The following is an 18,704-nucleotide window of genomic DNA, read 5'->3' on the forward strand; positions in this document are numbered from 1 at the left end:
ATCTTAGTTGTCATGTGAGTACAAATTTGTTATTTACATGACCTGGACATTTGCAACATCATGTACTTGGTATCACAATACTTGATTTTAACATGGGCTATTTTTTACCAGCAAACCAAGTGCCTCACAAGTGGCCATGTGTAAAAAAATACCAGAGTTACGACTGAAACTGTAGGTTGTAGTGAAATGATGTGGACCATGCTGACCATGTGCTTTAGCTATCAGATATAATCATCAGATTATCAACTTACTACTTCCTCATTGGTCTGAAAGGCATTCTGTTGTTTCAGGATGTGACATGTACATATTTAAATAAAATAAAACTAATCTCATAGTAGACTCTGTATATTGTCACAATGTGTCACTTCAGGGAAACTTTTAATGTTAATAAACCAGGATGCAGAAAAGCTGTGGAACCGAAGCTGGGCTGTATTTTGTCATTATAATCTGTGACTCATTAGCCACTGAAAACCCACAGGAAGTTATTTCTCAGTGTTTCTGATGGTTGTCTTAATCCTAGCGAATTTAGCTAAATACTTTCTTATTAAATAAATGTCTTATGCACATTTCTCTGCTTGTGTTAATATTAGTTTCACGTCTTCTAATCATGTGTTTTTTTATGATCACTTCAACATGATTTCTTTTATCATTCCTGCAGACAATCCCATGTGCTGTAAAATGTAAACCCAATGGCAGTGATGGTCCTCCACAAGAGGCTTTTAAAGAAAATGGAGATCCGGTGTGAAAGCTTGCATCCACAACCAGCTGACTCATTGACCGAGCTGGCATCAAAAGCTTCCTCCATTTACTGTCAGTAAATATGAAGCTCCCTGTCTGCACGCACAGGAGAAAGCTGGCTGTGTACGCGCTTACAGCCAAATATCATCACTGGAGTGGGAAATTTACACTAGTTTACAGTAAAGTTTGGCTAGTGATTGTTAATTCAATTTCCTGAGAAAGCGTTTTTTTTTTCTTTCTTCTCACTTTGGCTGTAAAAAATAAAGTGTAAAAAAAATTATTCTGCTAAATGACATCATGGTCTGAGACTTTTGGTTAGGTTTTGGTTTGATTCCCGTCAGATTTCTATTGTTTGCTCTCTGGTTTTCAGTTCGGCTTTCTTGAGTTCAGGTCGGTGTTTCTGTGTATTTGTGATTTATTTTATTCTGTTCTTCATTTGCCTGTTAAGCTTACCTCAGTCAGTCATTTATTGGTAGTTTTAAGAAATCCTATTTGGGCAGCTGTTGGTTTTAAAATCCTCATTTAGTCCACCACAGCTTTAACTTTGGTTCACTTTAACATTGTCTGTAAGAAAGGAGAAAGTTGAAAGAGACACACCTTAAGGTATGCTGGCAAGAGCAACCGAATGAAATATTATAAAGATCCTGTTTCTCTACAACTCTGTCTTTGTCCCTGGAGGAGATTTTGAAAACAAGAAAAATGAATTTCTTTTGTTATCCTATGCACTCTTTGTCCTTTTTGGCCGACTTAAAGACTGAACTGTACTCTTATAATATCTTCACTGTATTATTACCGACTATTGCTCGCAGCTGTTGTAGTGTATGTGGTGAAAAAACATTATTTGATAGGAACACTTACATAAACAGTGTGAAATGCCACACCAAATCAGGAGTGATGTGAGGCTAGTGTCTGAGAATTTAAAGAAAATAGTGTGTACAAAGTTAAGGCTATGAGTGGTTTTATAAAAACGTATATTCTTTCTCTAAAACAAATATGTTAGCAGTCTTTCAAGTAGTAAATATATGATTTTTAACATATCAGACTGATAGTAGTGAAGAAAAAGCCTCCTGTTTAAAAAAAACATCCAACATGTTTGGAGTACACGATCATGAGTATGACTACATGTACATCGACGTTGCATGCTGATGAGCCCCAACACAAAAACAACCAATCTAGGACAGATTTTTAAAGACAACTGATTTGTCAAGGTGTTTATTTACAAAAAGACATTTTATGTACGTGTTGACTTTTACAAACATTTACATTATTAATTATCTCCCACTATACCCATAATATTCAGCTTTCTGATCATTTAATATTCTATTTGTTTATTTGTTTCTTTAAATTAAACATAAGAACCCCTCATGTGCCCCCCTTTAATTGGGGGGATAATTAAATAAACATGTCCTACACTCGTACCAACAAAAGTTTCATTTCACAGTGTCATTGTAAACCCTTAACCAAATTAATGTCAAGTAGATATCAGCACATTCAAATCCACAGACATGTCTAACATGTATTCTTCTCTGAAGAAAAAAAAAAAAATCCAGTAGATGTCCACATCAAGTCATGTTATGTTTCAAAAGGAGGAGTGCAAGGACCTCTTATCTTATTTTAGGAAAATTATGTTGTAGCACAAAAAGAGGGTGAGTGGTAATTAAATGCTTTTGTCCAAATCAGTGAGGTAGAGACTTTTTTCATTTTTCCTGATTATTTTTAGATATTGTAGCATGCCACACTGATCTGAAGATACAGTAGGACGGGTGTTTACATCTGTGTGAAGCAAGGCGAGGGAAGTCTCGTAAAAAATACTTGCCCCCCCCACCCCCCCAAAAAGCCCACAACAGATTATTAAATAACTAATAACTGTAAAACAAAGGACTGCTGTCCTTGGTGTGCCCATTAATATAGTAGCTCCAGTTAAAGTTGCTTACAGTGTTTTTTTTTTTGTTTTTTTTTTTACTCTCAATATAAATATATTATTCTAAATAAACCTTTTTAGAAAAAAGGAAAGAAAATAAGCTCTTTATAATTTACTTTTGAGGAAATTCCTCTAAAACTTGCATTGCTGCCCAAAATCAGCTAATTCAAGGATTGTCTGGATCTCTCTCTACATAAAGGAGAGTTTGCTGGGAGGCTTGCCTTCAGCTCTCCTGTACTGCACTTTCTGTTGGCATCCACCGAGGTAAAGCTCAGGTTGTTGGTGCTCTCCTTACCCGTTGCTCTCATGAAGCTATAGCAATTCCAATTTCTGTGAGCACACCAGGTCACTGTTGACCAGATTCCACATGCGCATGAGGTCCAATGGGAGCAGCTTGTGAACCACAATCATGTTTCTGAAGAAACAAGGTTCTCGGTTCAGCTTACTGTTCTTATTTCTCACCAAGCCAAACGTCTTAAAGGCTTCGTGTTTTACAAGGGTAACCTGCAACACCTCCAAACACATGCCCAAGAAAACATCATCGATGGGGTAGAGCTCCAGGGTGTCTGCAGCCCAGTGAAGCCTTCTCGCCAACTTCCCATCCATCAGAAACCCTCCTCCACCTGCATATGGAGGGTAGAATGTGCCATTATACAAAGCTTGGGGAATGTAATATTTGTTATCCTTTCTACGAATGGGTCTAGCCTTGAAAATGACATCCCCCACAAACAGGTTCTCTTTCTGGCTGCTGCTCTCTAGAAACTCAAAAATGTTGTCCACGCTGACAAAGACATCATCGTCGCCCTTGAAAACATAGTGGACGTTGTGGCAGTAAGTGTGGAACCACTTGAGGAAATGGGTCTCTTTGAGAGTCAGATTGAAAAAACTATCTAAAAAGTCCCACTGGAGAATATCCCCATAGATGTAGTTTTCATACTCGACCAGTTTCTGATGGTTTGCTCTTTCTGCCTCATTGAAGGGCTTACCAAGAAGGAAGAGGATCTTTGTCCTCTTGCCGTTCACAACCTGCTCTTTGCCCCAGGTTTTTCGAATGACCTCCCTGCGGTCATGTTGGGTGGCCACTGATTTAATCACCATAAGTAAATTTATCTCCCCTGCGCACTTCTCTGGGTGGTTGAGGAGCATGGGAAAGTAACGGCAATGTCGATAAAGCATGAATTGCTTGAAGTTGTCCTCCAGGCTGTTGAACCACGGCTGGCTTGAATAGTTGAGGTTGACACTGCAGTTGGAGCTGGTCACATCCCAGGTACCAGGGCTGCTATCTGAAGCAGCCCTTGGCTGCAGCGTGATGGTTTGAGCTTTAGGCTTTGACTTCTGTCTGCCAACTTTCCAGAAGCGTTTTACCGTTTTCTCTTCCAGAGCAGCTTCGGCCCCTGGTATCTGGGAAGCATGCATGCGAGCCTGCCTCTCAAGTTCAAAGGGAGCCCCAACATTGATGTTTCCCCTTTGGACAACAGTCAGCGCCACTACAGCCACGAAGAACATGACACACACCCTTTTAGACACTCTCCAGCATTCTCTGTTGTTCATTCTACGGGAGGACAAAGATCAGATAATGAGCTTGACATCAGGAAACATTATCTAATATAATAAAATAGAAATAAAGCTAGAAAAAGAAATGTATTTATATTATGATGCAGCATTCTTTAAGTATTAAACTTTGAATTTTTAAATCAGATCTATCCGGGTTATAAACCAAATCAATAACAATATAGTCGGACATTTATGGATTATTCTCACGTCTAACAATATCTAAATGATTGATAATGGAATGTTTTCAGTTTATAATGCAGCCTGTAACATTTTCTTTTTGTACCCTGAGTTTTCACATGTTCCCACATGTTTACCTGATCCAAGATTTATGTTTTGTTTAAAGTATAGCCTTAGGAGATGTCATTAGGAACAATATGTTTTCTTTATAAGAAGTACTGGAAAGCACGGTCATGCAGAGACGAATGCCAAAGAATTTAATAATAAAGACGTTTAAAACCTTCTTTTTCAATTTGATTTGGTTTCCATGAGTCAAACTCATAATATAGCAAATTAACACCTATCAGTAAAATAGTATCAGTGTCCCCTTGAATGTGGAATGTAACTCATATTTCCATCATGTCATGTCGGGGCTCGTTTCACTCCCAGGTGGGCCCCAATACCTCTGAAGGGCTCCTTTAAAAAAAAAAAAAAACCCACCAGAGTAGCTAATTAAACCGTGATTAGTTCAGGAACAATTAGCTAGAATTCCAAAACGAGGGGAAAAACTAAACCATGACATGTCAATTTAAAATTTACTAGTTTTTTCGTATCATTAATTAAACCACTAGCGTTTACATTTGCAAGCGCTGTCTCATTTTCCAAAACATGATCCACTTTGCCAAACCGTCTCTCTGTATTTTATTTTCTCTTTTCTTTTGCTTTTCTTTTTCTTTTTTTTTTCTTCTTCTTCTTTTTTTTTTACGATGCTACAAATGCAAATCAGAGAATAATAAGAAATAATAAGGAAAGTCGCAACTTACGTGTTCCTTTAAGTGTTTGTCAGCTAAACCAAAACGGCCAGAATAGCGGAACAGTTTCACTTCTCAGGCTTTCAGAGCAAAAATGAGAGAACAATCCTTTCCATCGATTGGGTATTGAAGCAGGAAGTATAAGAAGAGCCGCGGTGAAATCTTTAAGGCTTGGCGTGGGCTGTGCCGCATATGAAGGCTGTGGTCGCCACAGGTCTGCAGGGCTGCTTTTAAAAGCTCGGTTGCGCACGACATGTGGAACAGGATGTGGACGGTGAATGAACAGTGACGCTTTAAGAGCGTGAGATTCAATCATGAAGTTCACAAAGCCTTTAATGACAGAGCAAACAATGGATTTCTTTAGTTTAATCTGCTTAGATAACGGAATTGCTACGTTAACACTCCTTTGTCATTTATCAGCAAATATTAGGATACTTTAATGTAAATTCTAACATCTCCACATAGCTTTAAGCAAGATGATAGATCATGTTTGTTGAACGAATAGTTAAAAAATAACTCAGGTTTACAATAACAAAGTTTTGTCTCAAGACATTTTATTTGGTCAAATTCGTCAAGTTGTTGGCCAGTCACACTTTAACTACAAAGAATCCTGCATAGAAACTTGACACATGTAATATTTCTTTATAAACTGACTGTTCTCTTTCGCCTTTAGCTGTATATTCATACTCCATTTCCCTTGGACCCTTAAAAGGTTGGACATCACTGCTGTATGTTTGTGTGACACTTACAATAAGGTAAAGGCTTCTAGACCCTCTCAAGTTTTCAAATTTCCTTATCTCAACTTCATCTTAAAATGGTTTCAGTCACATGTTCACCATTTGAACCTTTTTCACTCTGCTGTCAACAGTGAGATTCTTCTTCTACTTGAACCTAAATGTTTAAATATGCACTAATGCGCCATCTTCATTAATTCTTAATTTGTAAAATGAAGATCTTACCAGATCTCACATGTTTCCTTTACAATGACTCCAAAAGTATACAAAGATGCTCATTTTGTTAGGGGTGCATGCAATTTTCGAGCAAAGGTCTAAGTCATACACACGGGGCTCAAAGGGTGAAGCTAATGTAGCCTGTACAATGTGAACAAAACTTCTTTAAATAAAGAAATGTGTCAAGGGTTTGGGGAACATTGAAGATAAAGTATGGAAACTATTACCCACAACCAATAAAAGAATATTTATACAACTGTAGCTGAAATTAGGACCAGAAGACAGGCCAGTTCTTTGAATTTGCATTGTTGGAATATGAAGAGGTTAAAATGTTTAGCCTGTAATATTCCCTCATCCTGATAATGATTTTCTGAAGTACAGCCTACTATATTTAGTTTTTGCTGACATCAGCAAGAGGTTGTGTTAAGGAGCCGTCACAAAGTGAACTGCACATGTTTAAAAAAGTAAATAAGCGTTGTTTGTTCAGTTCTCATAAAAGTGACATTAGTTTGATAGATAATGTAGTGTTAGAAACGGTTCTAAGGTAAGGTTAAACGTGTCACACAGTTTAAAAAGTTATACCTTATTTTATTTATACAGTCTGAAAAAAGACCAATTTACCAACACACATTTAATATTTGATCATTATTAGTTTTTCACAATGAAAAATAAAAAATAAATGTTATTCTTTAGTCTCTTTAACAGAAAACTGGAGTAAAAACTGTGATGGCTAATTGCCCAGCCATCACCTACACAAATGCATTTAACACTAACTGGGATAAAATGTGTGCCATAACCTCTTTATGTTCGGGGGAAAAACAATAAAATATCTCTCTGCTTAAAAAAACAGGATTTTTTTTCAGTCTGAATGCAGTTGTGATTCAATATCTCACCTTCCTCTCCTTCTCTCTCCATTTCCTGGATCCAACCAGCCATCCTTGTCAGGCACATATGCATCCTGTTGCCTTGCAGCTGTGTTTTTCCCGGTTTAGATGAGTTTTTTTCTTTTTTTATCTATAAATTTGGTCTCTGCAAGTTCTGCAGAGAAATAAAGTGGTCACGGACATTGCTGTGCCTTATCTTTTCACACTCTAATAAAAGTATGAGCTAATAACGGCTAAACCTGGCCTTAGCAAACTGATGCTGTAGTTTTATTGACTTTGAGTTTCATGTTTAACTTGGAATTGTTATTAAAGAAGAGCATACTAAATAGCAAATAATAGCAACTGACAACAGCAACTTTAAAGCTAATCTAAACATTTAGAATAGTAATGGATTACATTAGTAATTACATGGAGGAGGTCGCTTGTAATGATCAACTAAAAACTTACAAACAATATATAGAGATGCCTATAATCTATAATCCGACTATATTAAAGTTATGTCTAATTATGATATCAATATTACATCATTTTTAATCACTGAACAAGTTATTATTTGTTTAGGGGGATTAATAATGTGAGCCCTACAGTAAACTTTAACCAGTCTTAGCACACACATCTCAAAGTCCAAAGATCAAAAGGAAAACAGAGAAGTTTGTCATTTCACAACTGCTTCAGTGTGATGAAATTTCCAGCATTTGTAAGAAATAGAAACTCATTAATAAAATCTTTGTCCTTAGCAGATAAGATTAAAGAGTTCAACCAAACTCTGTTCCAATCCAAACCCCAATAAACCTTTCATTGGTGATAACACCTTACTGCTTCTTCTGATCTTTTGCTCTAGTTCATACTGAAATGAAAGTGTCCCTGTGAACTAAAAGTGTAAAGAGTTTAGCGTAGGGAGGAAGACAGAAATAAAGAAATGCTCTGTTACTTTGTGGTAAGACTTTGTTGGTTTGAACACACCCGGGGGACTCGGGGGGAGAGGATTACTTATGTCTCACTTTTGTCATGTCAAAAAGAAAAAAGGGAGCCCCTGAAATGTTTTCCCTTCCTCTCCTTTCAATGGCTGTAAACTCCTCCATCACCAAGAAAGAATTTACTGCTTAAGAAGAGAAGTTAGCTTGAGGGGAATTGTTCTTTTTTTTCCCACTCAACCATCAACTGAGGACTGTCTTCTGTTAAAAAATTCCTGATAGCACAAAGGTGGTGTAATGGGGTTGTGCTCTTAATCCCCCTTTCAGCACTAGGTAAACATGACCTTCTTTATACACACCAACTACCCCCCACCATGCACAAACACACTTTCCAGAAAGAATTTGGTTGTGATGACTAAACTTCCTGTTTGTTTCAAATTCTGACTGACTTAGACCCGAGTGTACCATTTCATTATTAAATCACATGACAGATATTAATTATGTACTTGGTATAATTTAAGGTTACCTAATATTACGTTATACCCGATATGATTATGCATTGAATTAATTATAAGATAAGTTGAGGAAACTTCAGTTAAATTTGCTTTTGAGAATATCCAGCCAGCAGTCGTTGTGTGGGCTGTTTTGGCAACTGTTTTTTCACAGATCAAGGACAAACTGTCATGACTACCTTTACCTCTAGTAGGGCATCGTCTTCCCCTTCTTTTCACTCTAACCAAGCATACCAAGATGGTGCTATAGGCCAGAAAGCACCCTGTGGTAGCTGACAGTTGTGGGTTCCCCTTACCACAACCTCAGGAAATAGGAAATAGGTACTGGGTGGTTTCTTCAATCTTCATCTGTTAAAACTCTATTGTTACCCCGTTTATGTATGTGCGTGTGTGTGTGTGTATAATATAATTTTTCATCATAGGTACACTTTGACTGTGAGAGACAGAATGTAAAAAAATCCAGGAAATCACATTGTATGATTTTTAAACAATGTATATTCTTGCATAAAATAAGTATTTAGCATCTACAAAGAAGCAAGAATTCTGGCCCTGACAGACCTGTTACTTCTTCTTTAAGAAGCTCTTTAATCCTCCACTCCTTACCTGTAATAATGGCACCTGTTTGAACTTGTTATCTGGATAAACGACACCTGTTCACACCTTCAAACAGTCAGACTCCAATCTCCTCCATGACCAAGACCAGATAACTGTCCAAGGACACGAGGGACAAAATTGTAGACCTGCACAACGCTGGGATGAGCTAATCTACAACAGGCAAGCAGCTTGGTGAGAAGAGATCAGCCATTGGGGCAATTATTAGAAAATGAAAGAAATACAAGACCACTGACAATCTCCCTTGACCTGGAGCCCCATGTAAGATCTCACATCGTGGGGTATGAATGATCTTGAGAACGGTGAGGAATCAGCCCAGAACTACATGGGGGAGAGAGAAGAGGGAAGACAGCTGGGTCCACAGTCACAAAGGTTACTCTTAGTAACACACTACGTCATCATGGATTAAAACCCTGCAACACCCGAAGGGTTCCCCCTGCTTAAGCCAGCACATGTCCAGGCCCGTCTAAAGTTTGCCATGGACCATCTGGATGATCCAGAGGAGGATTGGGAGAATGTCATGTGGTCAGATGAGACCAAAATACAACTTTTTGGTATAAACTCCACTCGCTGTGTTTGGAGGGGGAAGAATGCTGAGTTGCATCCCAAGAACACCATACCTATTGTGAAGCATGGGGGTGGAAACATTATGCTGTGGGGCTGCTTTTCTGCAAAGGGACCAGGACAACTGGTCTGTATTGAGGACAGGATGAATGGGCCCATGTATCATGAGATTTTGGGCAAAGACATCTTTCCATCAGTCAGAGCACTGAAGATGAAACGTGGCTGACTCTTCTTGCATGACAATGATCTCAAACACACCACCAGGGCAACTAGGGAGTGGCTCCGTAAGAAGTGTATCAAGTTCTTGGAGTGGCCTAACCAGTTTTCAGACCTCAACTCAATAGAAAACCTGTGAAGGGAGTTGAAAGTCTGTGTTTCCAAGCGGCAGCTCAAAAACATCACAGCTCTGGAGAAGATCTGCAAGGAAGAGTGGGTCAAAATACCAGCTGCAGTGTGTGCAAACCTGGTCAAGAACTACAGGAAATGTGTGACCTCTATCATTGCCAACCAAGGTTACATAACAAAGTATTGAGCTGAACTTTTGCTGTTGGCCAAATATTTGTTTTACACTATTATACAAATAAATTGTTTAAAAATCATACAATGTGATTTCCTAGATTTCTTTTCACATCCTGTCTCTCACAGTTGAAGTGTTCCTATGATGAAAATGACAGATCGCACCTTAAGTGGGATAACTTGCACAATCGGTGGCTGCCAAATACTTTTTTGCCCCACTGTATGCGTGTGTGTGTATTTATATATATATATATATATATATATATATATATATATATATATATATATATATATATATATGTGTGTGTTTGTGTGTGTGTGTGTGTATACACATATACATATAAACTACAACAAGGCAAACTAACATTATTACTTCCCTTCAACAAGTAAACATGGGACAACTGAGTTGAGATTTTATCCTCAAACTCTCATTTCGAGGTTGACAATGAACTGTCAAGCTTAAATGCAGAACATCTACCTCTCAAAGATAAATCATCAGCTTCGATACCCACAGAAAGTACAGAGGAAGGTGAGTGGTCTTTGCGGCTGTTAAAACCATGCACCTATTTTCACTTTTTTTTAAAAAATCCCATATTAACAAAGCAAAAGGCACTGAGGTGACTTTCGGAACATTCCAACCCACAGCTTGGATTTCTTCCAATGTTCACACAGTGAAAATGAAATGTTTTCTTTCTAAAGGTTAATGGGTTGTTTGTGAGGACATTCCTGAGAAGGTCAAAATGATAAAAAGGGTATTCCGAATTAGCCTCTTTAACATTTAACATTACAAGTTACATTGCAGAGTTGTGTGTTCTCCTCTCTTCTCTATTAGATTGATGCACTTTCCAGAAAAATCCAACATAGCCTGAAAGGAAAGACAAGTGTTTGCAACAAAGTGCTGTTGTGGGGTATAGGCAGGAAACAGGAGGTGTAGGAGACATGGACACTGCAGTGGTGTCTCTTCTTTGTTGGAGTAATCTTTTATCAGCTGTGAGCATGGCTGTGTGCTGATAAACACAGCCATGCCAGTGATCCTGGTGACACATGTGGGTCCTCAGCAGAAGATATTCACTTAGCTGTTGCTAAATTGAATGATCACTCTTAAAACAGATTTAGAAAAAAATACTACCTAAAAATAACCTAAAGATCATAACAGAAATGCTTTAAAACGTTTAGTTAAATGACACCATGGTATAGTTTTTTCTTTTCTTTGTAAAGCTTTTGTTAAAGTGTTTATCTACACTTTGTTTTGAGAGAAAGCAGCAGCTTCCTTCTCTCTCCATTACAGCTGGACAGTTTCACCATGAACCATCTGGCTGCAAATGCGTCAATATGTCATGTGCGGCCTGTTTCCTCATATTGTGCTGGTCCTCATGGGCTGCATCCATAATGTTAACAGCTGAACATGTCATCTCTCAGGGGACGCACACGTGAGCTACCATGATTTACCCAGTCAAAACTATCAGTCCATGGTTTTTGCTGTTTTTATACCAGAGGTTGGCAGACCATCTTTATGAGTTACGTCCTATTAATTTCTATATAACATCTTTACTGTTATTTGTAAAAAAAAAAAAAAAAATCTTTTATCTTTAAAGGCCATAACAGAGTAACAATTAGTGTTTGCATGTATCAGGCTGTTAACAAGTAAGCTAAATACACTCACTGGTCACTTTATTAGGTATTCAGTTGCTTGTTAACACATATCTATATTAGCCAGTCACTTGACAGCAATTCAACGCTTTCATGCATGGGGGTCTCCAACTCCGGTCCTCGTGAGCTACTGTCCTGCAGGTTTTCGATGTCTCCTACTACAACACACCTCTGCACAAGCCTGTTAATGACCCAGTGATTTGAGTCAGGTGTGTTGCATCAGGGTAGAATCCAAAACCTGCAGGACAGTAGCTCACGAGGACCGGAGTTGATAACTTCCTTCAGTTCAAACTAAGAAATATGTGACTTTGAACACGGCAAGGTTATTGGTACCAGACAGCCTGGCCTGAACAGAAACTGCTGATCTACTGAAGCATTCTTAAGGGTTTATAGAGAAAGTAAAAAAATATCCAGTAAGTAGCGGTTTTCTGAATGAAAACACCCTGTTGATATCAGAGGTCAGAGGAGAATGGGCAGACTTGTTGGAGATGATAGAAAGGCAACAGTAACTTAACCACTCAATATAAATGAGGCATGAAAAATATCATGTCTGGAATATGTCCATCCTTGGGCTATAGCAGGGTGTTACTCCTGTCAGCTAATAACAGAAAACTGAGGCTTAAATTCACACAGGCTCACTGAAACTAGACAGTGGAAGATTGGAACGTCTCAATTTCAGCTGCAACAAATGGTGGGGCCAGAATTTAGCGTTAACATCACGAAAGCATGGACACATTGTTCAGGGCTGGTGATGGTGTCGCTATCAGCCTGATAGTTTAGAATTCAGGAAAGATTTTTCTTTACTTGTTTCTTTACACCTTGGGGGCACATCACAAGGGTGTTTCAACTCTTTACGATAATCACCAGTAACACCAGTCAGGCCTGTTACACTTCCTTAAAATGGATATCAATGAACCTTTTCATGATGTGCATCTCTTAATAATAAATGAACGTGTACTCAAAATGACTGGATTCCCACTCAGGGTAGAAAACATCATATTGAGTTTCCTTTTCTTACTTAATGCACTTTGTAATATCAGACACACACTTGCAGAACACACCCTACAAATCTTTAAACAGAGCCATCACACAAATAGCACAAACCGTGGCAAATAGTACAGATAACACTTCACACAACACCTCACTTACAGCAAGTCTGAGTAGATAATAAAGAAGAAGGGCTGGAGATGAGAGCTGAAGGAAATGGGTGAAAGATTGTAAATGGCTAAATGCTAATGGCAATTAAGTGTGGGCTACAGGTGAGGTGGTCAAGTTGAATTGTTATAAGATTAAGAACTCTACTCAGCTGTATCATAACATGAACACTTGCCCCCCCCCCCTTGAAGTAAAAGTGAGCATGTCACTAACAGATGGTAAAATGTAGATGGGAAAGTGGTTAATAGTTTTCTCATTATAGTATGATTTTATACTTCCTTTACCAAGTATTTGTTGTGATGTGGCATGGGGCAAAAAAACCTTTGAAAGTTGGAAACATCAGTTCAAAGACTGGCAAACAGGTGATGTGACACATTTATTACAAACTACTGAAAATCATTGCAATGCATTAGAAGAAAAGTTCAACACTAGCATAAATATACATCACAACCGAAAACTGTAAAAATGTACAATACAAGCAACTCAAATTCAAGACGTTCACAAAAATGAAAAAAATTATTTATTTATATTTTCTGTCAAATGCTGAAGGCATCAAATGATCCTAATATCCTTCAAAAACATACACTAACCTGCCATGTCATACCAGGACCTGTGGGTTCTCCTGGGGTCAGTAGCAGGTACTTTCATACGAGCTGGACATGTAGAAAAATATTTATATTTCAAGCAAAACGTCTACATTCATTATTTATTTATAAAACACAGTTGAAGAAAAAAAATACAGTGCAGTTATTAAATTTAGAGGATTAATGACGTAAATTTGAACTGTGAGTTACAGATTCTGTGTTACAGATCTGCTCATTACATCTTTTAAAACTCAAGTTTGAAAGCATGAGCTCACAAAATGAGGCCTCTCTGGGAATCTGTTCATCGATATGGAAGTAAGGAAATGGGAAAGAAATCCGTGAAAGTGGAAAGCAAGGTAATTTCTGCTGGATGGCTCTAAATCGGAGTTTTACATCCAAGTTGGACAATAACTTGTATCTTGTTACAGATAACTTTTGTCATAGCTCAAAGTGTTCCAAGTAACACTATAAGGAGAAAGACAAAAATTTAGAAGCTTCAAGGTGCACAGTACTGCATGGCTGGGGGTTGTCATTATCGCCTGCCTTCATATTATATTACCAAAGTAGTTTTGAAGCCAAAAGAGGAGGAAAAAAATGGAGAGCCACAATCCTACACATTGTTCCACACACTCATCTTCCTCCTCTTGCTGCTGCCGCTGATGCTTGACCATCTCTGTTGCTCCGAACCCTCATCACAACCTGGGGGGATGATGTTACAGGAAGCCTGATGCTCCTGGGGAGATAGCGCTACACCGTGGTGACAGCTCCTTCCTCACCTCCTCTTTGACTGGCTACCTGAAGATGAAGAGAGAAAAAGATAGAGAGGGAGGAGCAGGGTGAACTGAACATCTACAGCATCTAATTTACTGCAAGATCCGAGGGGCTGAAATATGCCACATTAGAACAGTTTATCCACTGAACACAAAGTCTAACAAAAAACAGAAAGGACTCATTCCTCTGAGTTTTGACACTGAAGGCTTAAGGTTTCCATATTTCACTGACTACTTTCCAATCTACTAAAGTAAGGAGACAGAGTCTGACTGAATTATTCTAGTTGTCACTGAGGAGAGGAACAAAAGTCCTAAGAAATGCTGGTGCACATCCTGGTCCATCTCTGGTTGCATGGCAACATAACAGGGATCTATCGTCATATTCAGTCAGCTTGCTTGACCTGTCTAGACTAGGACAATGCTGTGCTTTCCATCCTCTCCATGTGGAAGGACGACAGAGACTTTCCTCCTTGTTTGCACTGACTGACTGATTGGGTGGCCAAGGCAGCAAAGCAAAAGCCTTTTTTCACTCCATAGTTGAGGGAACGTCTGTCATTAATAGCACTTGTGTTTACATAAGGTAGACCTACAGTGAAACCTGCCAGTGTTTGCAGTTCCCTCCCTTAAGCATGACTTAAGTCAACCAAGCAGCAAATATTAGATGTGCTAACACTTGATTAGCAGAGGCTACATTCAACTTAATAGAAATTGAGAAGAAAAGGACCAAAAAAGAAATAAATGAAATTATTATTATATAGAAAAGGAGCAACAGATAGACCGAAACATGCCTACTAAAGCAGCAAAAGCTGAAGGAGAAAGAGAATTGTTTGCCATGTGTGTCTGCTTACTGTCCTTCAAGCCGGGTTTATGATTACAGGAAGTGATTTGCTCATGAGGCAATAGATGTGTGACACTTGCCAGGCCTCCAAAGAACAATGCAATCACAGGAGGATGTGGTGGGTCTGAGTGAACGCTGGGTGCTATTACAAGCTTTATGGTAATAACGCCCATCGGAAGAGCTGGAGGTAATCGTTCATAAAATGGAGTTAAGACGATTGACAGCAAGAAGAGATGCTATCAGCAAGCTAAGAGCACCAGATCTTTTCTGCAGTGACTCAAGTTCTTTGTGTAAGATGTTAACGAAGCTAACTGCTTTAGACAGACTATCTTCTTGGCTCGTTCGAAAGGAAGTTAACACAATTTGCTTTTCCCATTCCCTGTAAAAGATCGCTAAACTGTGACAGTGATAAATGGCTGCTGTGTTTGTAGGCTTGAGCTGACTTAAGTGCAATGAAAACTAAAAAAAAAAAAAGAAAAGAAGAACAGAAAAAGAAAAAGTCCTATTTTTATCTATTCTTGAGTCTTCTATGCATCAAAACCATCAAAACCACATATCACCATCATTTTGAGACTGTTGGAACAGATAAAATTAACTTCCCTATGACATAATCCTTCATCCAAAGTCTTTCCTGAACACCCTTGCACTTGTAACAACTACATAATCTTTGATACATCACATTATCAAAGATTTTTAGAGATTTTTAGAGAAGAGAAGGGGGAGAGGAGCACATTGAAAGGTAATGCTCAAGTGTAGCTGATGTGTCACTGAGTCATCACAATGGCATATTACTGGCAACTGTGTCAAGAGTAATGCAAAAACGCTGGAACAACATAATGCCAGATTTCGTTACAGCCTTCCAGTTAGACGGGTAATTCAAGATAAGAGTGTAAGGAAAGTGGAGCATGATTTGTCATCTTACAGTAAATTCCACTTTTGTTAAGTTATAAATCTGCTTTTGTTTTCAAACAACAACTAAAGTATATAATTGTGATAAAAGCTACCTGTTAAAAGAAGGGTACATTACAGATGTACAATGGTGTTTGAAAGTGAGACAAGACAGTCAGAACAAGAGTGTGTTAGGAAGCTGGACATTTGAGCTTATATGCACAAAAGACCACATCAAAAGCTGCACCCATGGAATAGAGATATGAAGCAACGTCTTAAACACAGTTAAAACCTAACAAAGGTTGGAGTTGGAAACGCAGCTTTAGACTCCAAACGTCATGACACATCATTTGCCAGGATGAAACAAACTGTCTTGTGATTCAGTATCAAATCAAATCAAATCAAATCAAATCAAATCAAATCAAATCAAATCAAACAAATCAAATCAAACTTTATTTATAAAGCACTTTTCATGCTTGGGCAACAGCTAATCTGTTTCCTCTGGGGATGATAATTGTTTCTCCCCATAGAGTTCCTCAGCTAGTTTGGATTTTGCTATAAATGTAGAGTTGGATAGTATTAGTTCTAAGGGGAAAAATCTGTGGGAGGAACAGTTTTAAGCTTATTTAGCATGAGAGCACTCTGTTCAATTATTTATATGACATACCTCAATAGGGTCATATGTAATTAGTTCAAATATATATTTTCTTCTATTCATACTCTGTGATTAATTTTACAGTAAATTTTTCCATAAAACACTATGTTCCAGCAAATTATTACTTTCCACAGGAATTTCAAATTACCTGTAAGAAAATGACTCAGAGATTGCAGCACAGGTACAGAGAGCTGCCAGCATGTATGTCAACGCAAACGGCTTAGCTAATATGTAATCATACCAGCTTCATTTTTTTGAGAGGCACTGAACCTCAAAATCATGGCTGGCTGTCTTCCAAAGTGGCTGGCAGAGTTGATGAAGAAACAAGCTGGAGCCAAACTTTGCCAACACTGGCTGGTGTCAGTTTCCCACCCTTAACATATGCTTACCTCCACCTCCCCCTCCTTCCGTAGAGCTGGCAGAGCCAGGCCGGCTGCTCTGCTGTGGCTCTGACTCTGAAAGCTGGGGTGCCAGGGTCAGCCCGCGATCCCGGTGAGAATTGCTCTGATTGACTGTGGTGTCAGGTGTGCGTGGAATCTTAGGCTGGCTTGCAAATGCTGAAATATATTCACTACTTATGGCAGAGGGAATAAGAAGAAGAAGAAGAAGAAAAAACAAATTTACTTTGTTGTGATAAGAAATTATGACAATAAAAAACCCAACTACTAAGACCATGTATTGTGCAATCAATATTAGGAACATGACAAAATGTTGGACATTGCCACAGTGGATGTGTAACAATATATGATGAATGTGTAGCCTTTCACCTATGCTTACTTGTAACTTACATTTGGTTATAACATGATTCGTCTTTTAGATACAATTTCACAGGGGCTTGAGGGCAAAGAAGATGTGGCCGTCCTGTGTAACAGATATACCTTGTATAGGCTTCATGCCCTTGACTCTTAATAGTATCCGTTTCAGTCAATAGCCTCCATTGTGGTGATACACTAGTGATGACCTGGATGGATGAGGATCTATACATAGAGTGGTGATACATTTGAGATTGTACAATCTCAGGCTCCTTATGATGAAATGCTTGTATTTAGTATCTGTACACTGCCTTCTACGATTATAAAAAACAGCATTTTAAATTTTTTTTTTTAGACTGACATTCAGGTAGGGTCAGAGCGTGGACTTAGTATGAGTAACCTCAGATTGAGTTTGTATTATTTTTCCTGTTAACCTGCACACACACACTGTGGCTGCTTTGGAAACATTATAAATATAATATGGAAATGTACATAAAAGAAAAATAAACATTTAAGCTTCATTAGCAGCAGTCATACAGAGATACTATTAAGCAACTAAGATTAATGGAGACAAAATAAAAGAGCTGGACTTTGTGCGTACATGTCTAAGAAACAGAATCACTTGAACAAATGGCTCTTTCCAGAACCAGTCAAACTGACATGGACTAGATTCTCCTTATCTTCTTATCAGGCAGGAGCCATATGACATCCTGTGCAGCAATCCTATACCACATCAAATGGATGGATTCCCTTCTTGTTTCTGCTCAAGGTACCAACAGTGGCTCCAACATTCCTGATATCATCAGCCACAACCATGTGTTACAAACCTAGATTTTATTTCTTTGATCATGTGTCGAGGCACAATGTTTGCAAGCTCATTCAACCGCAAAATGCAACTGGCATTGCTGTTGCATGAATCATGAATTGATTTCAGTTTGAAAAATCCTATTCAAAGTCAGTAACCAGCAGAGGAACACGAGTCTCAGTGGAAACCAGCATGACCTGTCTTCCAGGCTTTACCTTGAAAAAATAACACAAAACAAAAATAACTAAATGTTTTCATCATCCTTAAAAAGAAATGCAAAAAGACACACCTGCTTATGTGGCATATGCCAAATTGCTGGGTTGCTAAGATTCTATTCGGCTCAATATGAATGGCTTTTCTCTCACTCTAAAAGAATTGTCACCCAGACGGGGGTGAAATAAGGCTGTTCTGTTCATATTCAGACAGGTCGTATTGTGGAGGTGTTTTACGTTCCTGGGGGATGGGAGGGGGGAT

General features: G+C 38.4%; 2 protein-coding genes across 7 annotated transcripts in view; both read right to left on the bottom strand.

Moving 5' to 3' along the window:
- Positions 1-1,927: 1,927 nt before the first annotated feature.
- b3gnt7 (UDP-GlcNAc:betaGal beta-1,3-N-acetylglucosaminyltransferase 7) lies at positions 1,928-5,431 on the bottom strand. Its single transcript, XM_042005391.1, has 2 exons — positions 5,194-5,431; positions 1,928-4,211 (listed from the first exon to the last, which is right to left on the bottom strand). The coding sequence occupies exon 2, from the start codon at positions 4,208-4,210 to the stop codon at positions 2,972-2,974; it is 1,239 nt and encodes a 412-aa protein (XP_041861325.1). The 5' UTR covers position 4,211; positions 5,194-5,431; the 3' UTR covers positions 1,928-2,971.
- Positions 5,432-13,301: 7,870 nt separating this feature from the next.
- Positions 13,302-18,704, bottom strand: part of LOC121652561 (lisH domain-containing protein ARMC9) — a 32,039-nt gene continuing 26,636 nt past the window's right edge. For 5 of the 6 annotated variants that reach the window (XM_042005382.1, XM_042005387.1, XM_042005381.1 and 2 more), the window contains 2 exons: positions 17,063-17,247; positions 13,302-14,317 (listed from right to left, as the gene is read on the bottom strand). In XM_042005382.1, the coding sequence (XP_041861316.1) occupies positions 14,295-14,317; positions 17,063-17,247 (208 nt within the window). In that variant the 3' untranslated portion in view covers positions 13,302-14,294. The remainder of the gene's footprint in view (positions 14,318-17,062; positions 17,248-18,704) is intronic. The other variant, XM_042005386.1, reaches the window with a different exon arrangement.

This window comes from Melanotaenia boesemani, chromosome 14, assembly GCF_017639745.1.
Source record: "Melanotaenia boesemani isolate fMelBoe1 chromosome 14, fMelBoe1.pri, whole genome shotgun sequence".
In the NCBI taxonomy this organism is placed as follows: Eukaryota; Metazoa; Chordata; class Actinopteri; order Atheriniformes; family Melanotaeniidae; genus Melanotaenia; species Melanotaenia boesemani.

What these genes read in the sequence shown, in the direction of transcription:
- b3gnt7 (XM_042005391.1), bottom strand. Translation starts at nt 4,210, where the DNA reads ATGAACAACAGAGAATGCTGGAGAGTGTCTAAAAGGGTGTGTGTCATG.